Genomic DNA, 27,961 nt, shown 5'->3' with positions numbered 1-27,961 from the left:
TGGATATTTTGATACAAAATTCTTACATATTGTACCTTTAAAGTTGCATGCAAAGATATACGAGTAATGTGATAATGTTGTAAAATCATTACATTAACATGAAGCAGCTTTCATGAATGAGAGATTGAAAATAGACGTCTGACACTGGTTTATTCAGTAGGATAACGCTGATTCACACAGCAGCTGTCTGATTCACAATGGACAGTGTTAATCACAGTCCAGCTCCTCTTCCATCACAGGAGACTGGCACAGACTGACCCCGACCACGGAAGAGAGTATCTTTACCCAAAACACACTTATCTCACAGCACACGAGCTCAGCTGCCACTGGTTGGGTAGATATGACCGTGACGAAATACGGGAATTCCTCAATTTGCAGTGTATCATGGGAGTGTGCGATATAAGAGTCTGTATGTAAATGCACTTTGGGATGGATAGAATTATTTAAAAACACATGAAATTGACATCCTCGAACTGTGCCTGAGACACATGGGGGTTATGCGCAACAAACTTGAAAATATAGAGCCATTTTACTCAAGATGCCCTCAAAGGAGCGAGCAAAGATGAGCATAACCGAGGTCCATCGCATACAGATTTATATCTAAAAGTTTTTTTTTTTTCCTTCTTCTCACTAACATTTAGATATTTAAAAAAAAAAAAGTCCATAGATACCGCTTAGGTTCGCCATTACACTTACTACAACAAATGGATGCATGAGAAAATTTGACTTCCAGTTTCTTCATGTGACCTTCGGCATAAAGCCTCTTTAAAAGGGTAAAAATGTGACTAAATTTGTAATTAGTGGTTTAATTATGTTATAGGCCTACAATCACTCACAATATATATATATATATATATATATATATATATATATATATATATATATATTAGAGCTAAACAGGGACATTACAGACAGTTAACTGAAACCATTCAAAACTAGGTTTTGTTACTTGACATAAAATAAATATTAACGTAAATAAAATCTAAAAAACCTTAAACTTATTTTATTTCAGAGAGTTGCCAAGGCAAAATTCATTATTTCCATTTAGTCTAACTTGATATACTAAAGTAAACTGAAACAAAAATGTATAAAAACATCAAAATACACACTATTTATAAAATAAAAAACGAATTTATAATATTAAAACAAATAATATATAAATCACAATGATAAATATAAAAAATAATATAGTATCTCATTAACACAACAATAAACAAAAGTTAAAAATATATATGCAAGTTTATAAGACCCTTTGTAAGTTTATAAGACTTTATTATTTCCCATGCAATTTCCAGTCATTCATGAAAGTTATTCAAGAATTAAAAAAAAGAAAAAAAGTTCTTGAGATTGTCCTCACAAAGAACAATTTTTAAGTAAAGAAATATTTAAAAGTAGATCGATCAAACTGCATAAATGAAGCATTAGGCCCTTTAAGCCCCTTTATCAAACAAACATTTCATGTCACCAACCTACATTATAATGACATGTTTGTTAGTTATTGATTTTTCATGCTGCACAACTATATATAAATATGATCATGTGGGTCAGTAACTGGTCCAGGATAAGCTACATCTCATATACATGAGCTCTGCCTGCTGTCACATGACACTCTCGTCAGCCTCCATCTCCTAAGATGTTAAATTACATTAGAACATTCATATATCTGGATGTACTCTCCACTTCAACAGATGCCCAGCGCACCGGCTGCATTAACTGCACAGTTCAGATCGACTGCCGGATTCAACCAACAACAAACAGCTGTGATCCAAGACACCTCTGATCACGCAAAAAAACATTCACCTTTAATCCACAATATGAATCAAATGCTGGAACCATAGACAGAATGATTACTATATTTAAGTGTCATGACATTTACATGGTTCTTCAAGCACTATGGTATTTTATCAACAAGTGTAATGGACATAGGTCAGTAAGAGCTGTGAGTATAACATCACTCCCCTGGCCTCAAGAGGTGCACTAGCATCTTTAGCATCCTTTTTACTGTGCACGCCTCCCACGCCGCCGGAAATGCTGGTTCGAATCCTGCTCGCCACGCGTCGAATAGCACCGGTTACAATTGGCTTTATGCACAGCTGCACTACTACCTGAACTTAAGCCAACTCCTTGTTTCCTGTCTGCCATTATTGGCCGAACTTGATTAATTCAGGTGTGTCTGATTATTGTTGCCGTGACTACTGAGGTCAAGCACACCTGAATTAATCAATTTGTCCAATAATGGCAGACAGGAAACAAGGAGCTGGCTTATGTTCAGGAAGTAGTGCAGCTGTTCATAAAGCCAATTGCATGTCCAAAAATAAAATTATTATAGTATATTTTGTTAGTGAGTAAAACTAAGTAACTACAAATAATATCTACTATGGTAATACCGCAGTATGGAAATATCAGTATTGTTTAAAGTACCTTAGAGTGCAATGTAAATGTTGAAGTATATATGCAATATATTATTAGTACATATGACCAATAATCTATATATTGTGGGGTGTCAAGTAAATGCTATAGTAAATGAACATGGTTCTTTACTTTTGTAGGTTAGGCTTTATATATATATCTTTTTTTAGGGCTGTCAAATGATTAATATGCGGAAAAAAATTGTTAAAAAAATGAAGAATTGTTAAAAATTAAAAATTGTTCTTGAGGACAATCTCAAGAACTTTTTTTCTTTTTTAATTCTTGACTAACTCTCATGAATGACTGGAAATGGCATGGGAAATAATAAAGTCTTATAAAAAATAAAAGTTTGTGTTTACATAATATATGTGGGTGCACTGCACTGTGTATAATTATTTAGTATATATATATATATATATACGCAAACACATGCATGTATATTTAAAAAAATATATATAATTTATATATAAAATATTTATATTTATATATAATAGAAATTATGTATAAATCTATATACAGTATACAGTATAGCCTACATGAAAATATTTCTTTAATATATACAAGCATGTGTGAGTATTTATATATATAAAATAATCACAGTGCACCCACATATATTATGTAAACACAAAGTTTTTTTGATGTGATTAATCGCGATTAATCGTTTGACAGCCCTAATATTTTTATATCATATATGTTGTATGACAGTGATGGGTAAACCAAGTTTTCAGTGTTGTACTGCCCTAGCTATGCTGTTTTGTTTAATATATATATATATATATATTTTTTTTTTTTGTATTTATTATTATTATTATTTTTTTGTAATGTACCAACCAACATGATTAGGGCACTGTAAAAATAATATGATTAATAAGCCATGACCATTTTTTTTTATATTGCTTTAACTCATCAAACTCAGTTAAGGGATTTTCAACTTTTTGTATAAGTTATACAATTTTCAAACTCATTTTTAAGTAGTTTTACAGTTAATGTCAAGTTGATTGTCCTTAAAAAAATAAGGCAACTTTTTTTTCTTCTTTTTTACAGTGTTGCAGAAAAACACTAGGCTACATACGATGTGTGCTTCAGTAAAGTAAGGGCGTCACCATCGTACAGTGGGGTAATACCATGGTACTTCTGCCTACCTACTGCAATGCTACTGACTGTCAACAGCATACACCACGGTATTTACGAGGTATTTACCGTAAAGTGTCCAAAAAAGGATCGTACTTTTTAAATATAGAACTCTCATTATGTCTCTTCAGTGAGTACTTATTATGGCTAACACTGATTATTGTTAACGGTCGTGAATCTCGGGTGTTATCGGTGTGTGTGGATGATGCTGGATGACACCCACCGTCTATGTTCTCTCGGTCGCTGATGTGCTGGAGGTTGCAGCCCGTGTCCTCTCGGCTCAGCTCCGGTTCGGGCCGGTACGGCTCCAGCCTCGAGTGCGCGTTCCTCCGGAGCTTCGGGCTGGACGACACGCAGCATGATGTGCTGTTCCCCATGAGTACCGGTGTATGTGCGGATAAACGAACAGATGATGGGCGGAACAGCTGCGGATGACGGGGTGAAACACGGGCTCTGCGATCTGCGAGATCACTCCCGTGCCAAACGGTCGTGTAAAGACATCAGGGTGTTTCTAATCACGACTGTCCTCATTAAATCAACACATAATCCACGCAGGCTGCTCTACGGGGTGTTTATATGTGCGTATGCGCCGGTATCCGTAGATTATTCCATTCTCACCCGTCGCAGTAACATTGTATCGCACAGCTGTCAGTGTATCGCCGAGCCCACGATCACACACACACACATAACACACAGAGAGAGAGAGAGAGAAAACACACGGAACAGCTTCCGGTTCAGCGACTGACGTCACTCCAAACGATACATTTTATGGCTATCTGCTTGCAAGAGATTTTAATGTAGCCTAAACACTGGCTTTCTCTGGCATATTTGTCTTTTTTTTTATTCGTTTGCATTAAACCGCGTTTGTTACACATTAGTTAATGGATACAATATGTACACTGTCACCCACATAGCTTATCCACTAAAAAAAAAAATAGTGTACAGTAATGGATGTGGTATTATGTAAAAAAAGAGCATAATTTGGGGTTAGAGTGAAGAAACAGCACTTTTATTCAGAGACACAAACTGAGCATAACATGCAATTTCCTGAAGTTAACTGATATTGATACTAAGATGCAATTCGGATGTTTGTAATGCAAATCAATGAGATCAACAGTATAACAGACTACTACATAAAATGCATTTTATTATCAGTTGACACCCATTTCTGCCAATAATGTCACTTAGTAAGATAATATTTAAATTATAATAAATAAAGCTACTTTTTGCATTGCAGGGGCCAAAACATAGTCCCTCGGAAGCTGAACAGATTTGCAGGGGAGTCATAATTTATCAATTCAAGAATATGTTCAAATATTTGCATACTCCTGTTCAGACCTTTATTTTGAAATAGTAATGAACATGGAAAATCATGAAAGAATGGTGGCCCTGTGACCAGGTCCGTGTACTTTTTTGTTCATTCATTATTCTATTTCGGAATGAAAGATGAAATTTAAAAAAGGGTGCAGCTTGTTTTTTTGTTTAAAAGAAAAACACAGAAATGGCTGTATTTGGCCAGGTCTCTCTTGTAAAAGAGATTTTTGATCTTAGCCCTCAAACCATATTCACTTTATAGCCCTTAAAGGAACACTCCGACTTTTTTGGGACTTTAGCTTATTCACCATATCCCCCAGAGTTAGATAAGTCCATACATACCTTTTTCATCTCTGTGCGTGCTTAACTCTGTCTGACGCACCCACTGCTTGCCTAGCTTAGCACAAAGACTGGATGTAAATGGATACAGCTAGCATACTAATCCCAAATAAGTGACAAAACATGTTCCTATTTACATGTTGTGATTTGTACAGTCATGGTGTGTACAAATAACAAGGTCATATGAGAAACAGCCATCTTTTAACCATTGGAAACTATATTCTCAGAATGCGGAGCACTGCCACTTGGGTGGAGTGATTACCGCAGGACCTGAGATGCACCGCGGTGAGGAGCGGAAAGTTCGTTCGGAGTTGGAGTAGTCAGCAATTATAGTAAGGGCATATACAAATCACATGTAAATAGGAAAATATTTGCGTTATTTGTCACTTATTTGGGATTAGTATGCTAGCTGTATCCATTTACATCCAGCCTTTGTGCTAAGCTAGGCTAGCAGTGGGTGCGTCAGACAGAGTTACGGCATGCACAGAGATGAAAAAGGTATGCATGGACTTATCTAACTCTGGGGGAAATGGTGAATTAGCTAAAGTCCCATAAAGTCAGAGTGTTAATTGTGTACAAATGTGGGCACAGAGGACTCAGGTGTTATCCTAATTTTTATTTAATATAAATGTTATATCACCATCTTCGATAAAGTTTTGTCCATCCATTTATGGTGTGTGTTTTTTTTTTTTAATTTGGGGGGTATTTTTGAATTGAATTACTTCAAAAAGTACCATATTTTCTATGTAAATTATTTCTATGTAAATGAATTACTATGTAGTTTTATTTTTATTTTATTTTTTAACTACATTAAAATATCATTCCAATAAGTTCTTAGAGCTAAAACCTAAAGATGAAGTGACTTTGCTGTCACCTGGTGTCTTATTTTGGCTTATTTTAGAATGCTCTAAATTACAGTTTTTCCCATTCATTTCTATGGGTGCCCATTTTTGACCCAAATAAAAGATTTACGAAGGTTTTTTATTTTTTTTTTCACCCACTTAACACTGTAGAATTGAGTCAAAAAAAGTAGCCAAAAGCTTTTACCGCTCAGATCAAGGGAAGTATTTTTAAAAAATAAATCCATACTATTTTGCCCACATTTGTCCAGAATATGGTTTTAGAGTTAATGAGACTTTTTGGTAAAATAACAAAATAAAATAAAATGGTTTTGTTTCATCCCCCTTTTATTTTTTTAAAATAAAAAAAGTTGTGACATTTATCATCTACACCAAAAAAAAAATCTTTATTTGCAAATCTTCACTCAAAAGGCCTTGTATGTCACGTTTTTATTCTGTTTATTTCAGTTTTGTGATCTTGTTTCCCCCTGTCTTTTGTGATATTGCTTCAGTCTTGTTCGTGTTCCTAGTCTGGTTGTCTAGAAATAGTGTTTAGAAAAAGTGTTAGTGGTAGCAATCCCAAAGGCCCACGGAATGTGTCCTCGCCGCGGCCTGAGGGTCCGACTGCTCCGCCGTGGCCACATCTGAAGCCTGGAGGCTTCCCTTATGATGCATCAAGAGGTGACATGTGGGGACTTGAGATAGCCAGTTATCCCAGAATGCATCTCGCAACAACGAGAAAATCCTCGTATAATACTGAAATACTATTGTTTTGTGTCATGAAATGTAATATTAAGAGTGTTTCAGGTGAGAATGTGGTTGTTTAAATCTCATATCTATGGTTTATTTATAAAAATAGTGCCAGTTTGAAAAATGCATCTGACGTTTTCGGTGTTCTGACATCCAAGCTTCACCGGAAGCTCAGCGCTCATCAATCCCGACTGGAACAGCTTTTCCTCAGCTAGTGCTTCTGACGGTTGCCGCTGGCTCTGATGTCTAATCTAGTGGATAAACTTAACGAATATTTTGTCTTGTGTATAAATCTATCTTTGGTCTCATTAAACTAGTTTTTTTCCGTGGCGAAAGAACGTTTTGGCTGAGGGAAAAGTGAAGTTTCATAAGTTTATTTATTTAGGCAATTTATCTTCAACTTTATAGCCTATTAGAGAGCATACTTTTACCTTATTTCTCATTGTAGCTTATGTACCTTTTAGGCTAGATATTATTGGTCATTAAAACTGTCATTTAACAAAAAAAAAACAAAAAAAAAACAAAAAAAACACACACATTTATATATATATATATATATATATATATATATATATATATATATACAGGGGTTGGACAATGAAACTGAAACACTGGCCAATGTTGGAGGTTTCACATCTATATGTCTGGCGGCCAATCTTCAGAGTGAAGCATGGGTGGATCAGTGATGGTTTCAGCTCCAATATCATGACAATCCTGATTGTATTTGATGGACACGACACTGCCGAGGACTACCAAACCCATCTGGAGGATCATGAGCACCTGATGCTCAAACCGTGTATCAGCATGATCATGCACCAACACACACAGCAAGACTTGTGACAGAAGGGTTTGATGAAGATGAAAGTGACGTCGAACATCTCCCATGGTCTGCACAGTCACCAGATCTGAATATTATTGAGGTGTTTTGGAGGAGCGAGTCCACCAGCATCATATAGTGACCTGGACACTGTTCTGGAAGAGGAACGGCTCATAATCCCTCTGGTCACTGTGAAGGACTTCTATCTGTCAATTGGTGCTGTATTTGGATGCAAAATGAGGCCCTTACCATTCTAACAAATTATTGTGTTGTAAAACCAGGTGTTTCAGTTTCATTGTCCAACCCCTGTATACTGTATATATATATATATATATATATATATATATATATATAGCCTACTTTAATGTATATATATATATATATATATATATATAGCCTACTTTAATGTATATATATACAATATATATATATATATATATATATATATATATATTAACATTCTTCACTATATCCAATAAAATAAAATGACAACCCTCTGTTTGTTAAATGTCAATACATATTACTAATGTTTCATATTTTTAAAATGAAAACAAAAATATTATGTTCATTTTGTTATAAGCAGTGAACATAATCAATGTATGCGTTGCCTGCACCACATGGACATTAGGCTTAATATGTTCAAGTTTTTTTTTTTTTTTTTAAATGAAAAGAGTCAGAGTTGTACTGTAGCATATTTTGTGTTATTGTTGCCTAAAATATACATAAAGATATTACTGGAGTAGCCAGAGCATGCTGAACACTATAATAAAAAAAAAGGATCTGCTGTGCTGAAAGTTATAAAATAGTCTGCATCATAAATTATTGACAGATTTAATATGTTGGTAATCTGTAATTATTGTCTTGTCATCCATTAATAATTAATAATACCTACTTTTATCCTTCAAGACTGTAAGTCAAGGCAAGTTTGTTATAAACTTTATTGTAGGCCTACTGTGAATCAAGGAAAAGTAAAAAAATAATGGTAATTCAGGATTTATATAATGATCATAATATAAAGTCAAGCTTAAAATCATATAAACTAATCTGAAATGGAATAAAAATACATGAAAAATAAATATTAATGGTAGGCTATAATTGGTAGGTTCAATATTAGTAGTGGGGAAGGGGTTAGGATCAGGGAGTCGAAATTCGGCACAACACCTGTATGAACAAAGTCTCTTTACAGCTGTTTGAACGCCATAGAAATATTGACAAGGGAAGCACATTATCAGTCAATTGAATACAACAGCGCCCTCTAGTGGCGCAACGTGAGTTTTGTTCTTGTTAAATCAATCTGAGTGTCTTCGAAAGTGAAGGAAGGAAGGAAGGAAGGAAGGAAGGAAGGAAGGAAGGAAGGAAGGAATGAAGGAAGGAAGGAAGGAAGGAAGGAAGGAAGGAAGGAAGGAAGGAAGGAAGGAAGGAAGGAAGGAAGGAAAGACAGACAGACAGACAGAAAGAAAGAAAGAAAGAAAGAAAGAAAGAAAGAAAGAAAGAAAGAAAGAAAGAAAGAAAGAAAGAAAGAAAGAAAGAAAGAAAGAAAGAAAGAAAGAAAGAACATTCTTTCTAAAGTCTACAGTCAATGGTGCAGTATTTTGATTTTTTCTTTTTTTCTACTTTAAAGACCGCAATAGGTATGGAAATAAATTTGTGCCAATAATAATGAAATGAAAGCAACTTTTTCAAGAAACTAACGCAAATATAAATTGAAACTGAATGATATTTTATCATTTTATTAGATAGGCTATTTTATCTGTGAAACTGAAGAAAAATCGCAGGCAAATATTTTGACTTCGTTTTTAATACACTGCATGTAACTCTTTTTACATCTTTCTTTTGCTGATCTGAACTTACAAATGCACTCCCACAGTTTTAATTTACGCTTCTGAAATTTTCGTTGCTCCCTGAGTTCCCTTTCAAACGGTCACTTATATAGTTTACATAGACTCCCGAGATCGCCATTATAGCAGATTTTTACTCCTTCAGTGACACATGTCCCTGAGCTTTTTACTGTTTATTCGCCGTCAAACAAGCCTTTCGGCGTCTTTTCAGCTTCTAAGAGCTTCCATTCAGCAGACTTCGCCTGCAAGCCGTTGTCTCCTGACGCCGTGGCTATCCGGCGACAGTCTATATCCTTTGTCGAAAGCTTTGTGTTCTATGTCAGATGCCTTGTTCGTCCTGTGCCACATGCTGAGGCCCTCTGCACGAGGTAGACCAACATTCAAGCTGCATTTCCTGCCTGGGAATTGACCACGCGGAGAATGCACTCTCTGCCGGCGGATATGTGGCCTACGAAAGCATGCCGATCTCTGTGCTGCGCAATCGGCTAGCTCTGTCCCGAGCTACTTCAGCCACGCTCTCTAATCCAAGGAAGAAGTGTTGCAGCCAATGGCAACCGGAGGATATGGAAGTTGGTGATTCCCATAATCCCTGCATGCTTCACTTTCTCCTACTCGGACGCCATCACCGGTCTTGTTCGTAGGAGACCAGTGCCCTCCCTCCCACGTGGCGGGCCTCGTCTCCTTCGGCGGGTCTCTCGAGCGTGACGCACCACTTCTGAGGATGAGTGGCCGGGCTCTCTCGACCCTGTCACCGCTTCTCAGTTTGTGGCCAGTGGTTCAGCGACTAGGGCAAACTCAGACGCCGAAATGATTCAGATCCTGACGAAGGTGTCTTGGACCTTGAGCTACACGGACCACGCCTGAGAAACCGCCTCGTAGTTGGCTGGATGAATGGTTCCTGTCGGGGTGTCAGCAGGCACGTCGTCACAAACCAGTGCCATTTTTCCCCGAGGTCCACGAGGAGCTCACCAAGGCTTGGCGTGCTTAATACTCAGCGCGTGTGGGATCTGCAGTTTCCGCGACGCTCTCCTCCATGGACGGCGCAGCGGAAAATGGTTATGAGTCTATGCCACCCCTCGAAGAGGCCGTGACCGCTCATCTTTTCCTGAGCACTGCAGCTAGCTGGCGAGCTAGGGCCGCTCATCCCAACAAACCCTGCCAAAGCACCTGGACGCGCACATTCCGCCTCCGGTCAGGCTGCATTGAGAAGTGCTACAGACCTAGCGCTACGTGCTACTAAGGCTACAGCATAGGCCATGGAAGGAACCTGGCAAGCTTGGTCGTGTTCAAGCACCGTCTTTGGCTCAACCTCACCGAGATCAAAGAAGCCGACAGAACTAGGTTTCTCGATGCCCCGGTTTCCAGCTCCGAACTCTTTGGCCCGGTGGTGAAGGGATTTTCGGAGAGGTACACAGAGGCACAGAAAGCATCCCAGGCTATGTGACACTTCTTGCTGAAAAGCTTGAGCTCCGCGACCAGCAAGCACAAGCCGCCGCCTTCGCCTCATACAGCCAAACAGGAGAAGCTGGCTTCTCAGCCCCGCCCTGTGGCTGCGGATAGCCACCGCCAGTCAAGGCCCGCGAAATGGTGGAAAGAGGGAAGGTTCCCCTCTCGCACTAGCCGGACCACCCTCGAAAAAACCCAGCAAAACTTCCCACAGCTCCCTGTTCAGTTCAGGCAGCTGGGGATTTTATTGTTGTAAACAGGCCAGCAGCAGTGAGCGCGTCTTTGCAAACAAACGCCGTTTTCACAGCGACCCAAATAAAGTACAAAAAGAGCATGTTTCACAATGTCTTTCGGATGAGACGTTAAACCGAGGCCCTGACTCTGTGGTCAGAAAAAATCCCCTGAGAAAATTTGGCCATGATGCCGGGGTTACACCCCCACTCTTTCGAAAGACATCCTGGCCAAATTTGCCCAGTGTCCTCTGTCCATCATGGCATCCTAATCATACCCATAAACTGATTGGCTTCATCACTGTCTCCTCTCCACCAGTAAGCTGGTATGTGGTGGGCGTTCTGGCGCAATATGGCTGCCGTCTCATCATCCAGGTGGATGCTGCAGTTTGGTGGTGGTTGAGAAGATTCCCCCCTCTATGTGAAGCGCTTTGAGTGTCCAGAAAGGCGATATTTAAATATGGAATTATAAACACTATAAAGCGAAGCTACTTGCACTAATACACACGCAGACCCCCAGAAATTCCAGGCGGTTATCGAGACATCGGTGAGAAGCACACTTCTCACTGAAGCTCAGAATTTATTAGCAAAAGGAGTGATAGAATCAGTCCCTCCTACACTAATGTATTCAGGGTTTTACAGATGCTATTTTCTAACTCCAAAGAAATTCGACGGACTCAGACCCATACTAGATCTGAGACATTTGAACAAGGCTATCAAGGCTAGCAATCTGGTCAAATGCATTCAACTACCTCTGTAAATTGTTGAAAGTAATGAGCTCAAAACTAGTGCTGGGCCGTTATTGGCGTTAACGTGCTGTGTTAACATGAGACTCTTATCGGGCGATAAAAAAAAATGCCGCCGTTAATTAAAATTGGGTTAGGATCATAAATAGCTTTTTCGAATATCGTTATATTTTCGCGCAATTTTAATTTGTAGTATGACATAACTGATGCCGCACCTACTGTCACAGATCGCGCAGCAGTATTTTCCTGAGGGACACAAGGTGTAGGCCTACTTTTCCTTTGTTACGTTGGGCGACGTTCCTCTCGTTACTTTATTTTAATGCAATACGTTGTTAAATGAGTTTATTCCAAGTGCGCTGTGTCCTTTGTATGAGCGATGCTCATTTACAAATGAATCTCTCTTTTGAGTTGATTCTGTTCAAAGACTTCATCAAACAAGTTGTCACATCTGTCTAAATCGGTTCACGAATCAGTTAATCTGTTTAGTTCCTCACACACTGAATCGTCTGAAGCGCTTTCAATTCACACTCAAGGCCCAGAGTAAGCCCCGGAAGTGACAGTGGAAACGTGACTGACCAGATTGCTTTCATAGTGTAAATGCTTTCAAATGCATTCAACTACCTCTGGAAATTGTTGAAAGTAATGAGCTCAAAACTAGTGTTTATGAAATGAACACCCGCCATCCTGCGGTAATGTGTGTGTGTTGCGCAGTGGCATAAATCACACGAATAGTTTACATTGATTGAAACTAATTTGTCTAAAAAGGAGGCTTTTGCAGTAACAAGGCAGGTTCACATAAAATCATTGATATGACATTATTTTTTGATCTAACGAACATTGGCGATGCAAAAACACACTGTCCTGCGTATTGTTTTTCTTCTTTCAATTAGCTAGCCTACTATGTTAAAAAAACAAAAAAACAAAAAACAAACACACGTTATTCAATTAAGAAACAGTTTGACAAATCATTAAAGATGAAATTGGCCTCCCTTTGTCACTTTTTTTTCAACTTTCAACTTTACTCCTCAATTGTCAAATGGCATTTTTGGCAGAAATGCACATAAAGTACATGAGATGAACTACTCTCAAAGACTTACTTTTAGTCATTATTTGGGTAGCACACACATTCTGAATAGCCTATCTTCAGGAGAATTCAAATGAGCCATTTTAATCTAGATTAATTTCAAGATTAAAAAAAAATAATCTATGCCCACCTCTACTTAACTTGAGTAGATTTGACACCTTTACACCCATTTTCAGCATATATTTTTTTTTTATCTGATCAACCAAAACTCATCTCCAGGTGTACAAGTAGGAGAGAACAAAGCAGATTATGTTAAACAAAGATGAGGTTGTGCTAATGAAGTACAAAACAATACTAAGACTCCCAGTAAACACTTGAGGTTACAGGTTGTTTATTTTTCAAAAACAAAAATAAAAGAAAACAAAGGCAGAGTATGCAGCTATGTCTTCACTTGATGCAGCAACCTCAATATGCCTGGAGACTGTTTCAGAATCTTAGCTTGATGTGGTAGTTTACTCGGTTGCTCCAAAGGCTTGGAACCAAGACTGGAAAGAGACATGTAACTTGACTGTTCTGGCTTAGGAAAGACATGGAATCTAGACTGCCGGGACACAGACTGGTAGGTGGTTTGGCCTGATTGTGGACCGCTGGGCTGGGACACATGCTGGTAATGGGCTTGTGCTGACTGCAGACTGCTGGGCTGAGACACAGACTGGTACCTGGCTTGGGCTGTTTGGATTCCAGACTGGTAGCTGGTTTGGGCTGATTGAAGACCACTTGGCTGGGACACAGACTGGTAACGGGCATGTGCTGACTGCAGACTGCTGGTTTGGGCTTGTGCTGACTGCAGAAGGCTGGGCTGGGACACAGACTGGTAGCTGGCTTGGCCTGATTGCGGAGCAGTTACCTGGTCCACAGACTGTAAGCTAGCTTTGGCCATTTGTTGGAATCTAGACTGGTAGCTGGCTTGGCCTGATTGGAGACCAGTTACCTGGTCCATAGACTGTGAGCTGGCTTGTGCTGACTGCAGACTGCTGGGCTGGGACATAGACTGGTAACGGGCTTGTGCTGACTGCAGACCGCTGGGCTGGGACACAGACTGGTACCTGGCTTGGGCTGGTTGTTGGATGCCAGACTGGTAGCTGGCTTTGCCTAATTGCGGACCGCTGGGCTGGGACACAGACTTGTACCTGGCTTGGGCTGGTTGTTGGATGCCAGACTGGTAGCTGGCTTTGCTTGATTGCAGTCCACTGGGCTGGGACACAGACTGGTAACGGGCTTGTGCTGACTGCAGACCGCTGGGCTGAGACACAGACTGGTACGTGGCTTGGGCAGGTTGTTGGATGCCAGACTGGTAGCTGGCTTTGCTTGATTGCAGTCCGCTGGACTGGGACACAGACTGGTAGCCGGCTTTGCCTGATTGTAGACCGCTGGGCCGGGACAAAGACTGGTAACGGGCTTGTGCTGACTGCAGAACACTGGGCTGGGACACAGACTGGTAGCTGGCTTTGCCTGACTGCAGGCCGCTGGGCTGGGACACAGACTGGTACGTGGCTTGGGCAGGTTGGTGGATGCCAAACTGGTAGCTGGCTTTGCCTGATTGCAGACCGCTGGGTTGGGACACAGACTGCGAGCTGGCTTGGGCTGACAGCAGACTGCAGGGCAAGGATAGAGACTGGTATCTGGCTTGGGCTGAATACAGACCACTGGGCTGTATCACAGACTGATAATGTGCTTGTGCTGACTGCAGACCACTGGGCCAGTTCACTGATTGGAAGCCAGGTTCTGTAGGTTTTTGGAAACCAAGCTGTGGCACAATCTGGTATCTGGCTTGTGCTGAAGGCAGGCTAGACTGAGAGTTGAATTGGGCTGGTTGTTGGATTCCAGACTGGTCCACAGACCATGAGCTGGTTTGAGCTGAATTCAGACTGCTGGGCAGGGACACAGACTGGTACCTGGCTTGGGCTGGTTGTTGGACGCCAGACTGGTCCACAGACTGTGAGCGGTCTTGGGCTGACAGCAGGCTACCTGATTGTTCCACAAAGTGTGAGCTAGTTTGAGCTGAATGCAGACTGCTGGGCTGGAACACAGACTGGTAACGGGCTTGTGCTAACTGCAGACCACTGGGATTGGACACAGACTGGTAGCGGGCTTGTGCTAACGGCAGACCACTGGGCTGGGACACAGACTGGTAACGGGCTTGTGCTGACTGCAGACCGCTGGGCTGGGACACAGACTGATACCTGGCTTGGGCTGGTTGTTGGATGCCAGACTGGTAGCTGGCTTTGCCTAATTGCAGACCGCTGGGCTGGGATAAAGACTGGTAACGGGCTTGTGCGAATTGCAGACTACTGGGATGGGACACAGACTGGTAGCAGGTTTGTGCTAACTGCAGACTGCTGGGCTGGGAAACGGACTGCAAGTTAGCTTTGTTTGTTTGTTGGATGCCCGACTGCGAGCTGGCTTGGGCTGAAAGTAGACTACCTGATGGTTCCACAGACTGTGAGCTGAATTGGGATGTTTGTTGGATGTCAGACTGGTCCACAGACTGTGAGCTGTCTTGGGCTGACAGTAGGCTACCTGATGACTCCACAGACTGTGAGCTGGCTTGGGCTGTTTGTTGGATGTCAGACTGGTCCAAAGACTGTGAGCCATCTTGGGCTGACAGCAGGCTACCTGATGGTTCCACAGACTGTGAGCTGTCTTGGGCTGACAGCAGGCTACCTGATGGTTCCACAGTCTGTGAGCTGAACTGGGCTGTTTGTTGGATGTCAGACTGGTCCACAGACTCTGAGCTGGCTTGGGCTGACAGCAGGCTACCTGATGGTTCCACAGACTGTGAGCTGTCTTGGGCTGACAGCAGGCTACCTGATGGTTCCACAGTCTGTGAGCTGAACTGGGCTGTTTGTTGGATGTCAGACTGGTCCACAGACTCTGAGCTGACTTGGGCTGACAGCAGGCTACCTGATGGTTCCACAGACTGCGAGCTGAACTGGGCTGTTTGTTGGATGTCAGACTGGTCCACAGACTGCGAGCTATCTTGGGCTGTATGTTGGATGCCAGACTGGTCCACAGACTGTGAACTGGCTTGGGCTGGTTGTTGGATTCCAGACTGGTTCAGAGACTGTGAGCTGTCTTGGGCTGACAGCAGGCTACCTGATGGTTCCACAGCCTGCGAGTTGGCTTGGGCTGACAGCAGGCTACCTGATGGTTCCACAGACTGTGAGCTAGTTTGAGCTGAATGCAGACGGCTGGGCTGAACCACAGACAGGTACCTGGCTTGGGCTGATTGCAAACTGTTGGGCTGGGACACAGACTGGTAACGGGCTTGGGCTGACTGCAGGCCACTGGGCTGAGACACAGATTGGTACCCGGCTTGGGCTGACTGCAGGCCACTGGGCTGGGACACAGATTGGTACCTGGTTCGAGTTGACTGCAGGCCACTGGGCTGGAACACGGATTGGTAGCGGGCTTGTACCGTTTGCAGACCACTGGGATGGAACACAGACTGGTAGCGGGCTTGGCCTGATTGCAGACTGCTGGGCTGAGAAACAGACTGTGGGCTGGCTTGGGCTGAAAGCAGGCTCCCTGATGGTTCCACAGACTGTGAGCTGAATTGGGCTGGTTGTTGGATTCCAGACTGGTCCACAGACTGTGAGCAGTCTTGGGCTGACAGCAGGCTACCCAATTGTTCCACAAACTGTGAGCTAGTTTGAGCTGAATGCAGACTGCTGGGCTGGACCACAGACAGGTACCTGGCTTGGGCAGATTGCAAGCCACTGGGCTGGGACACAGACTGGTAACGGGCTTGTGCTAACTGCAGACTACTGGGATGGGACGCAGACTGGTAGCGGGCTTGTGCTAACTGCAAACCACTGGGCTGGGACACAGACTGGTAGCGGGCTTGTGCTAACTGCAGACCACTGGGCTGGGACACAGACTGGTACCGGGTTTGTGCTAACTGCAGACTGCTGGGCTGGGACACAGACTGGTAGCTGGCTTGGCCTGATTGCAGACTGCTGGGCTGGGACACAGACTGGTAGCTGGCTTGGCCTGATTGCAGACTGCTGGGCTGGGAAACAGACTGCGAGTTAGCTTGGTTTGTTTGTTGGATTTGCGTGCTGGCTTGGGCTGACAGTAGGCTACCTGATGATTCCACAGACTGTGAGCTGGCTTGGGCTGTTTGTTGGATGTCAGACTGGTCCACAGACTGTGAGCGGTCTTGGGCTGACAGTAGGCTACCTGATGATTCCACAGACTGTGAGCTGGCTTGGGCTGACAGCAGGCTACCTGATGATTCCACAGACTGTGAGCTGAATTTGGATGTTTGTTGGATGTCAGACTGGTCCACAGACTGTGAGCTGTCTTGGGCTGACAGGCTACCTGATGATTCCACAGACTGTGAGCTGGCTTGGGCTGACAGGCTACCTGATGGTTCCACAGACTGTGAGCTGAACTGGGCTGTTTGTTGGATGCCAGACTGGTCCACAGACTGCGAACTGGCTTGGGCTGGTTGTTGGATTCCAGACTGGTTCTCAGGCTGCGAGTTGTCTTGGGCTGACAGCAGGCTACCTGATGGTTCCACAGACTGTGAGCTGGCTTGGGCTGACAACAGGCTACCTGATGGTTCCACAGACTGCGAGCTAGCTTGGGCTGTATATTGGGTGCCAGCCAGCGAGCTGGCTTGGGCTGACAGCAGGCTACCTGATTGTTCCACAGACTGTGAGCCAACTGTGGGCTGGACCACAGACAGGTACCTGGCTTGGGCTGATTGCAAACCGCTGGGCTGGGACACCAACTGGTACCTGGCTTGGGCTGACTGCAGGCCACTGGGCTGGGACACAGATTGGTACCTGGCTTGGGCTGACTGCAGGCCACTGGGCTGGGACACAGATTGGTACCTGGCTTGGGCTGACTGCAGGCCACTGGCCTGGAACGCAGATTGGTACCGGGCTTGTACCGTCTGCAGACCGCTGGGCCAGTTCACTGATTGGGAGCCGGTTTGTGTAGGTTTTTGGAAACCAAGCTGGGGCACAAACTGGTAGCTGGCTTGAGCTGATGGCAGGACAGACTGTGAGCTGGCTTGGGCTGGTTGTTGGATGCCAGACTGGTCCACAGACTGCGAACTGGCTTGGGCTGGTTGTTGGATGCTAGACTGCTCCACCGACTGTGAGCTGTCTTGGGCTGACAGTAGGCTACCTGACTGTTCCACAGACTGTGAGCTAGTTTGAGCTGAATGCAGATTGCTGGGCTGGACCACAGACAAGTACCTGGCTTGGGCCGATAGCAAACTGCTGGGCTGGGACACTGACTGGTAACGGGCTTGTGCAAACTGCAGACCACTGGGATGGGACACAGACTGGTAGCGGGCTTGGGCTGACTGCAGGCCACTGGGCTGGGACACAGATTGGTACCTGGCTTGGGCTGACAGCAGGCCACTGGGCTGGGACACAGATTGGTACCGGGCTTGTGCTGACTGCAGATTGCTGGGCTGGGACACCAACTGGTACCTGGCTTGGGCTGACTGCAGGCCACTGGGCTGGGACACAAATTGGTACCTGGCTTGAGCTGACTGCAGACCACAGGGCTGGGACACAGATTGGTACCGGGCTTGTGCTGACTGCAGACCGCTGGGCTGGGACACAGATTGATAGCGGGCTTGTACTGTCTGCAGACCGCTGGGCCAGTTCACTGATTGGGAGCTGGTTTGTGTAGGTTTTTGGAAGCCAGGCTGAGGCACAAACTGGTAGCTGGCTTGAGCTGATGGCAGGCCAGACTGCAAGCTGGCTTGGGCTGGTTGTTGGATGCCAGACTGGTCCACAGACTGCAAGCTAGCTTGGGCTGGTTGTTGGATGCCAAACTGGTCCACAGACTGCAAGCTAGCTTGGGCTGGTTGTTGGATGCCAGACTGGTCCACAGACTGCGAGCTGGCTTGGGCTGGTTGTTGGATGCCAGACTGGTCCACAGACTGCGAGCTGGCTTGGGCTGGTTGTTGGATGCCAGACTGGTCCACAGACTGCGAGCTGGCTTGGGCTGGTTGTTGGATGCCAGACTGGTCCACAGACTGCGAGCTGCCTTGGGCTGGTTGTTGGATGCCAGACTGGTGCACAGACTGAGAGCTAGCTTGTGCTGACAGCAGGCTACCGGATGGTTCCACAGACTGAGAGTTGGCTTGGGCTGATTGTAGGCCACTGGATTGTTCCACAGAATGTGAAACAGCTCGTTCAGAGTTCTGGCTGCTGACTTGAAATGATTGTTGGAGGCTTGGCTGGGCCACAATTTGGTATCTTGCCTGTGCTAGCTGCACACCACTAGGCAGAACTGTGGAACCATAGCGTGACTGCACTAATTGCTGTTCACTCGGTAATGGCACAAGTCCATGTCCAAAGCTGGATTGCCCTAACTGATACCTGGGTTGTGAAGACTCATATCTCTGCTGCAAAGGCTTGACCAAAAAGGTAGAACCCAAAATCTGGACTGGCCTGTTACCAGAAGACAACTTCGAAAAAACTGGAAGTCTACTTCTCTGAGGCTTAACAATGGGCTGCACTGCAGACTGGTGGCTGACTTCCACTAGTTGGCCACTGGACTGAGAGCTGTTTTGCACTATTTGCTGGCTACTAGACACCACAGGCTCATTACTAGACTGTACTACTGTTTGATAGTTGATCTGTATTGGCTCAGGTAGAGACTCAATGAGCATACTTGTACCCATTGCTGTGGTCACAGAACCAGAAACAAGACTGCCACTACCAGATGAAGACATCAGAGATCCTTGAAGTTGACTACTAGCATCAGAGTCAGAACCAGGCTCATCTACGTTAGTCACTGGTCCAAAAACAGAAGAGCTATTTTGAGGACTATAGCTTACACTGCTATACACACCCTTAACTTGTGCAGCACTGTAAGTTTTACTCCTTGATCTTTGAGGACTAATGGGATTTGATACATCAGCACCATACCAGCTGGAGGAACTTCGTGGCTTCACATCCTGCATGGGTAAACCAGCCTCATAGTATACAGGATAATCACTTCTGACAAAGCCACCAACTAGAAGAAAACAAAAAGAAAGAATCAAACAGACATGCTTGCAAACATGAATTACAGAACTTATCTGGATAAACCTTACCACTTCCAAAATGGTCACAGACACAAAGACTAAGAAGTACCAAAGAAAAACTGTAGTGAGAGAGAAAGAAAAATGAAACTTGTTAGATGAATGCCACTTTTTAACAAATACTACAATTTATCATCATACCTTAAGAGTGGGCTAGTGGTACCCTCCATGGCCATACAAAAATACACCCAACCACCTCAACAAAACCAGCAAACAATCATAAAAAACATACTTGACCTACAACACATATTAGTGTTGGCCTGACGGGACTCTTTATAGTGCCAGCAACTGCCATTTACCAATTGTTTCTTGACAATCAGTTGTCATGGGAACATGTAATACTCAATTATTAGGTTCAGGTGTTACAACTCTTATCATGACTGATGCCGTTTCATTAAAGACAGTTGCTTTTTTATATTATGATTAGGGTTAGCTGGTCCATAGACTGGTAAACCCTTTGTGTTGTGTTAACCAATCAACAGATTTGTTTGGAGTATCTTTAGGCCATGTCCACACTAATATGTTTTCATTTGAAAATGTATATTTTTCTCTCCATTTTGGCCTTCCGTCCACACTGAGACACCGTTTTAAGTCAACGAAAACGTATCTTATGGAAAACGCTCTCCGGAGTGGATAAATTTGAAAATGCCGTTTTCGCGTTATAGTGTGGACAGTGAAGCCGGAGGTTATTAAAAAAATTTTAAAAAAAAGTTACTCTGAGGTCCGTAGAGGGCAAAAATGTCCCTGTCAATAAACAGTCATAAAATGTAAAGCTTTGGAGCACAGACTTAATTTTGGTCTAATTTTAAAAAAGACCCTTGGCCGATTTTTCTTGAAGTACAAAGCAAAATTTAAAGGTTTAAGATTATGACAATTATTAATGTTAAAATTATTTTACATAAAAAAAATATAAATGTAATAAAACTGTGGGTAAGTTTCATTTTAAAAAAGCAATTACATTTTTGTCAAAGACTATGTCTGGATCGGATTCAGAATGATCAAAGTCCATCAGATGGAGCTCGAGTCCATCAACAATCCCAAAGCTTCAGTGTCATTAACCCTTCCTGGGCCGACATTTCATTCTGTAACGTTAGGCAGTTTTGAACATATCTTTACTGTTAGATGTTTGCATTGTTTTATATTTGCCCAAGCATCTTCTATCACTTGTGTTTTTTACCCTGTTTTTATCAGGATATTTTTTGTACTCTTTCCAAGAGGTGTAACAGTGCCCCTACTGTGAAAACAGTGAACACATGGCTGGCTGGAAACTTCAATGGGGGGGAAAGAGTAAGTAGATTTGAAGGAAAGTCCTATGTATACTAGCATTGGACTATCCTACAAAATATTCAGATACTCAGAATTAGGGACATACGTTTTCCTTAATAAATCCAACAATCCAAGTTTATGAACCTGTGAACAAGCAGCCAAGAATACTTTTCAGAACATCTCGATCAAAAATGGAGTACAAGTATAGCCCTAATATACTTAGACTTTTCTGTCAGCATGTCAATATACGTAAGTGCAATTTTAAGTATTTGTCAAAGTACATAAAGTATAGTTATAGGTATTTTTAAAAATATTTGTACGCTTTCAGTTTACTTTGTTTAAAAATTATACTAATAGCACCTAAACTGTCATAAGGTTGCCATCCTTCCCATAATGTTAATGGGTTATTGGGTCAGTTAGTCATTCGTGGCCATTTGAGTCAACAGTCGGCCACATGAGCGTTTACAATATGAAAGCAATCTGGTCAAATGCATTCGACCTCTTGAAGTTGTTGAAAGTGAATAAGCTCAAAACATTTGACACCTTTTCACCCATTTTTAGCATACACTTGATCTGATCAACCAAAACTCATCTCTTTGGTGTACAAGTAGGAGAGAACAAAGCAGATTATGTGAAACAAAGATGAGGCCATGTCATGCTAATGACATACAAACAATACTAAGACTCCCAGTGGACACTTGAGGTTACAGGTTTGTTTATTTATTTATTTTTTATTTTTTTCAAAAACAAACACTAAATGAAGAAAACAAGGCAGTGTATGCAGCTATGACTTCACCTGATGCAGCAAACTCAATAAGCCTGGAGACTGTGTCAGACTCTTAGCTTGAAGTGGTAGTTTACTGGGTTGCTCCAAAGGCTTGGAACCAAGACTGGAAAGAGACATGTAACTTGACTGTTCTGGCTTAGGAAAGACCTGGAATCTAGACTGCCGGGACACAGACTGGTAGCTGGTTTGGCCTGATTGCAGACTGCTGGGCTGGGACACAGACTGGTAACGGGCATGTGCTGACTGCAGAACACTGGGCTGGGACACAGACTGGTAGCTGGCTTGGCCTGATTGCAAACCGCTGGGCTGTGACAGAGACTGGTAACGGGCATATGCTGACTGCAGAACACTGGGCTGGGACACAGACTGGTAATGGGCTTGTGCTGACTGCAGAACGCTTGGCTGGGATGGAGACTGGTAGCTGGCTTGGCCTGATTGCAGACTGCTGGGCTGGGACACAGACTGGTAACGGGCATATGCTGACTGCAGAACACTGGGCTGGGACACAGACTGGTAACGGGCTTGTGCTGACTGCAGAACACTGGGCTGAGATACAAACTGGTAGCTGGCTTGGCCTGATTGCAGACCACTGGGCTGGGACACAGACTGGTAACGGGCTTGGCCTGATTGCAGACCACTGGGCTGGGACACAGACTGGTAATGGGCATGTGCTGACTGCAGACCACTGGGCTGGGACACAGACTGGTAATGGGCTTGTGCTGACTGCAGACCGCTGGGCTGGGACACAGACTGGTAACGGGCTTGGCCTGAATGCAGACCACTGGGCTGGGACACAGACTGGTAACGGGCATGTGCTGACTGCAGACCGCTGGGCTGGGACACCGACTGGTAATGGGCTTGTGCTGACTGCAGACCGCTGGGCTGGGACACAGACTGGTAACGGGCTTGGCCTGATTGCAGACCACTAGGCTGGGACACAGACTGTTGGCCAGCATGGGCAGACTGCAGACCGCTGGGCTGGTCTACAGACAGATAACGGACTTGTGCTGACTGCAGAACACTGGGCTGGGACGCTGACTGGTAACGGGCTTGTGCTGACTGCAGACTGCACGGCAGGGATGGAGACTGGTATCTGGCTTGGCCTGATTGAAGATCGCTTGGCTGGTCCACAGAGCCAGTTTGTGTAGGTTTTTGGAAACCTAGCTGGGGCACAATCTGGTAGGTGGCTTGTGCTGATGGCAGGCCAGACTGTGAGCTTAATTGGGCTATTTGTTGGATATTAGACTGTGAGCTGGGATGAGCTAAATCCAAACTGCTGGGCTGGGACACAGACTGATAACGGGCTTGTGCTGAGTGTAGACCGCTAGGCCAGTTCACTGATTGGGAGCCGGTTTGTGTAGGTTTTTGGAAACCAAGCTGGGGCACAAACTGGTAGCTGGCTGGAGCTGATGACACGCCAGACTGTGAGCTGAATTGGGCTGATTGTTGGACACCAGACTGTGAGCTGAATTGGGCTGGTTGTTGGACACCAGACTGTGAGCTGAATTGGGCTGGTTGTTGGACACCAGACTGTGAGCTGAATTGGGCTGGTTGTTGGACGCCAGACTGGTCCACAGACTGCGAGCTGGTTTGAGCTGAATGTAGACTGCTGGGCTGGGACACCGAGTGGTAGCAGGGTTGTATTGTCTGCAGACTGCTGGGCTCATTCACTGATTGGGAGTCAGTTTGTGTAGGTTTTTGGAAAACAAGCTGGTAGCTGCCTTGAGCTGATGGCAGGCCAGACTGTGAACTAAATTGGGGTGGTTTTTGGATGCCAGACAGGTCCACAAACTGCGAGTTCACTGATTGGGAGCCGGTTTGTGTAGGTTTTAGGAAACCAAGCTGGGGCACAAACTGGTAGCTAACTTGGCCTGATTGCAGACTGCTGGGCTGGGACACAGGCTGGCAGCAGGTTTGAACTGTCTGCAGACTGCAGGGCCAGTTCACTGATTGGGAGCTGGTTTGTGTAGGTTTTAGGAAACCAAGCTGGGAGACAAACTGGTAGCAGGGTTGTACTGTCTGCAGACTGCTGGGCCAGTTCACTGATTGGTAGTCACTTTGTGTATGTTTTTGGAAACCAAGCTGGTAGCTGGCTTGAGCTGATGGCAGGCCAGACTGTGAACTGAATTGGGGTGGCTTTTGGACGACAGACAGGTCAGCAAACTGTAAGCTGGCTTTGGCTGGATTTGAAATGCCAAACTGCTCCACAGACTGGTAGCTGGCTTGAGCTGGTTGATAAATCCCAGACTGTGAGCTGAATTGGGCTGGTTGTTGAATGCCAGACTGGTCCACAAACTGTGAGCTGCCTTGGGCTGGATTTGTGATGCCAAACTGGTCTACAGACTGGTAGCTGGCTTGAGCTGGTTGTTGGATGCCAGACTGGTCCACAGACTGTGAGCTGGCTTGGGCTGTTTGTTGGATTCCATACTGGTAGCTGGCTTGAGCTGATGGCAGGCCAGACTGTGAGCTGAATTGGGCTGGTTGTTGGATGCCAGACTGGTCCACAGACTGTGAACTGGCTTGATCTGGTTGTTGGATTCCAGACTGGTCCACAAACTGTGAGCTGCCTTGGGCTGGATTTGCAATGGCAAACTGGTCTACAGACTGGTTGCTGATTTGATCTTGTTGTTGGATGCCAGACTGATCCACAGAATGTGAGCTGAAGTGGGCTGGTTGATGCATACCAGACTGGTCCACAAACTGTGAGCTGCTTTGGGCTGAATTTGCGATGCCAAACTGGTCTACAGACTGGTAGCTTGCTTGAGCTGGTTGTTGGATTCCAGACTGGTCCACAAACTGTGAGCTGCCTTGGGCTGGATTTGCATTGCCAAGCTGGTCTACAGACTGGTTGCTGGTTTGATCTGGTTGTTGGATGCCAGACTGGTCCACAAACTGTGAGCTGCCTTGGGCTGGATTTGCATTGCCAAGCTGGTCTACAGACTGGTTGCTGGTTTGATCTGGTTGTTGGATGCCAGACTGGTCCACAGACTGTGAGCTGAATTGGGCTGGTTGATGGATGCCAGACTGGTCCACAAACTGTGAGCTGCTTTGGGCTGGATTTGCAATGCCAAACTGGTCTACAGACTGGTAGCTGGCTTGAGCTGGTTGTTGGATTCCAGACTGGTCCACAAACTGTGAGCTGCCTTGGGCTGGATTTTCATTGCCAAACTGGTCTACATACTGGTTGCTGGTTTTATCTGGTTGTTGGATGCCAGACTGGTCCACAGACTGGTAGCTGGTTTGATCTGGTTGTTGGATGCCAGACTGGTCCACATACTGGTCGATGGTTTGATCTGGTTGTTGGATTCCAGACTGGTCCACAAAATGTGAGCTGCCTTGGGCTGGATTTTCAATGCCAGACTGGTCCACAGACTGGTAGCTGGTTTGATCTGGTTGTTGGATGCCAGACTGGTAGCTGGATTGATCTGGTTGTTGGATGCCAGACTGGTCCACAAACTGTGAGCTGAATTGGTCTGGTTGTTGGATTCCAGACTGGTCCACAAAATGTGAGCTGCCTTGGGCTGGATTTGCAATGCCAAACTGGTCCACAGACTGGTAGCTGGTTTGATCTGGTTGTTGGATGCCAGACTGGTCCACAGACTGGTAGCTGGTTTGATCTGGTTGTTGGATGCCAGACTGGTCCACAGACTGGTAGCTGGTTTGATCTGGTTGTTGGATGCCAGACTGGTAACTGACTTGATCTGGTTGTTGGATGCCAGACTGGTCCACAGACTGGTAGCTGGCTTGAGCTGGTTGTTGGACGCCAGACAGGTCCACAAACTGTGAGCTGCCTTGGGCTGGGTTTGCGTTGCCAAACTGGTCTATAGACTGGTAGCTGGTTTGATCTGGTTGTTGGATGCCAGACTGGTCCAAAGACTGGTGGCTGGTTTGATCTGGTTGTTGGATGCCAGACTGGTCCACAGACTGGTAGCTGGTTTGATCTGGTTGTTGGATGCCAGACTGGTCCACAGACTGTGAGCTGGCTTGAGCTGGTTGTTGGATTCCATACTGGTATCTGGCTTGAGCTGATGGCAGGCCAGACTGGTAGCTTGCTTGGGCTGTTTGTTGGATTCCAGACTGGTATCTGGCTTGAGCTGGTTGTTTAATGCCAGACTGGTCCACAGACTGTGAGCTGAATTGGGCTGGTTGTTGGATGCCAAACTGGTCCACAGACTGTGAGCTGAATTGGGCTGGTTGGATACCAGACTGGTCCACAGACTGGTAGCTGGCTTGAGCTGGTTGTTGTATACCAGACTGGTAGCTGGTTTGAGCTGAATGCAGACTGCTGGGCTGGACCACAGATTGGTACCTGGCCTGGGCTGACTGCAGACCACTGGGCTGTTTCACTGATTGGGAGCCGGTTTGTGTAGGTTTTTGGAAACCAAGCTGGGGCACAAACTGGTAGCTGGCTTGAGCTGATGGCAGGCCAGACTGTGAGCTGAGTTGGGCTGGTTGTTGGATGCCAGAGCTGGCTTGCCCTAACTGATACCTGGGTTGTGAGGACTCATTTCTCTGCTGCAAAGGCTTGACCAAAAAGGTAGAACCCAAAATCTGGACTGGCCTGTTACCGGAAAATAACTTGGAAACAACTGGAAGTCTACTTGTCTGGGGCTTGACAGTGGGCTGCACTGCAGACTGGTAGCTGACTTCCACTAGTTGGCCACTGGACTGAGAGCTGTTTTGCACTATTTGCTGGCTACTAGACATCACAGACTCATTACTAGACTGTACTACAGTTTGATAGTTGAGCTTTATTGGCTCAGGTAGAGACTCAGTGTGCATACTTGTACCAATTGCAGTGGTCACAGAACCAGAAACAAGACTGCCACTACCAGATGAAGATATCAGAGATCCTTGAAGTTGACTACTAGCATCAGAGTTAGAACCAGGCTCATCTACGTTAGTCACTGGTCCAAAACCAGAAGAGCTGTTTTGAGGACTATAGCTTACACTGCTATACACACCCTTAACTTGTGCAGCACTGTAAATTTTACTCCTTGATCTTTGCGGATTAATGGGATTTGATACATCAGCACCATACCAGCTGGAGGAACTTCGTGGCTTCACATCCTGCATTGGTAAACCAGCCTCATAGTATACAGGATAATCACTTCTGACAAAGCCACCAACTAGAAGAAAATAAAAAGAAAGAATCAAACAGACATGGTACCAAACATGAATTATAGAACTTGCCTGGATAAACCTTACCACTTCCAAAATGGTCACAGACACAAAGACTGAGAAGTGCCAAAGAAAAACTGTAAATAACTGTAAAACTGAGAGAGAGAAAAAAAATGTTAGATGAATGGCACTTGTTAACAAATGTCAAATACTACAATTTATCATCATACCTTAGGAGTCGGCTAGATGTACCCTCCATGACCACGCAAAAATACACCTACAACAACACCAGTAAGAAAACCATACTTGACCTCAAACACATATTAGTGTTGGGACTCTTTATAGTGCCAGCAACTGCCATTTACCAATTGTTTCTTGACAATCAGTTGTCATGGGAACATGTAATAATAATTATTAGGTTCAGGTGTTATCATGACAACTCTTATCATGACTGCAGCCATTTCATTAAAGATAGTTTTTTTCAGCTGAGAAAGGCCATTCTTTGTGTTCTTTGTGAAGAATTTTCTGAGCTTGATGAAGTCGGTATGAATATGTGTTTAATACTACAAAATATGCCAGATGTTACAGTTACTGCACTTGCTGCCCAGAACACAAGAGAACATCCCAATCGAGTGAAGGGATTTGTGGAAACTGAAAGCACACATCTTACCTAATTCAGACTAAAACACAAATCTATTTAGCCTCACACACACTAACTTTATTTGCATTTCATACTGTTTTAATACCCTATTTTCTTTCTCATTAGCAATTAATTACCATTGTTTAT

At 44.3% G+C, this 27,961-nt stretch overlaps 3 protein-coding genes across 11 annotated transcripts in view; all 3 read right to left on the bottom strand.

Moving 5' to 3' along the window:
* Positions 1 to 4,244, bottom strand: part of ccny (cyclin Y) — a 58,239-nt gene extending 53,995 nt beyond the window's left edge. For 2 of the 4 annotated variants that reach the window (XM_039666535.2, XM_039666534.2), the window contains exon 1: positions 3,764 to 4,243. In XM_039666535.2, coding sequence (XP_039522469.1) covers positions 3,764 to 3,917 — 154 coding nt within the window. In that variant the 5' untranslated portion in view covers positions 3,918 to 4,243. Of the gene's footprint in view, positions 1 to 3,763 lie in introns of all 4 variants that reach the window. The other 2 variants (XM_039666533.2, XM_039666536.2) reach the window with 2 other exon arrangements.
* A 9,013-nt stretch (positions 4,245 to 13,257) lies between these two features.
* On the bottom strand, positions 13,258 to 20,263 carry LOC148969509 (uncharacterized). 6 transcript variants are annotated; one of them, XM_089125561.1, is made up of 5 exons: positions 20,142 to 20,263; positions 20,013 to 20,062; positions 16,088 to 19,933; positions 15,962 to 16,039; positions 13,258 to 15,817 (listed from the first exon to the last, which is right to left on the bottom strand). In XM_089125561.1, the coding sequence occupies exons 1-5, from the start codon at positions 20,174 to 20,176 to the stop codon at positions 13,323 to 13,325; spliced, it is 6,504 nt and encodes a 2,167-aa protein (XP_088981687.1). In that variant the 5' UTR covers positions 20,177 to 20,263; the 3' UTR covers positions 13,258 to 13,322. The 6 variants fall into 6 exon arrangements, with proteins under 6 accessions (XP_088981687.1, XP_088981685.1, XP_088981686.1 ...); XM_089125559.1 differs by having other exon boundaries at positions 13,258 to 15,914; positions 15,963 to 16,039; XM_089125560.1 differs by having other exon boundaries at positions 15,962 to 19,933.
* Positions 20,264 to 21,964: 1,701 nt separating this feature from the next.
* On the bottom strand, positions 21,965 to 27,506 carry LOC120475806 (uncharacterized). Its single transcript, XM_089125606.1, has 3 exons — positions 27,405 to 27,506; positions 27,262 to 27,329; positions 21,965 to 27,182 (listed from the first exon to the last, which is right to left on the bottom strand). The coding sequence occupies exons 1-3, from the start codon at positions 27,431 to 27,433 to the stop codon at positions 22,051 to 22,053; spliced, it is 5,229 nt and encodes a 1,742-aa protein (XP_088981732.1). The 5' UTR covers positions 27,434 to 27,506; the 3' UTR covers positions 21,965 to 22,050.
* Between the last annotated feature and the right edge of the window lie 455 nt (positions 27,507 to 27,961).

Source organism: Pimephales promelas, chromosome 22, assembly GCF_988280905.1.
Source record: "Pimephales promelas chromosome 22, fPimPro1.hap1.1, whole genome shotgun sequence".
NCBI classification, from domain to species: domain Eukaryota; kingdom Metazoa; phylum Chordata; class Actinopteri; order Cypriniformes; family Leuciscidae; genus Pimephales; species Pimephales promelas.
This window is presented reverse-complemented; position numbering and strand designations above follow the sequence as displayed.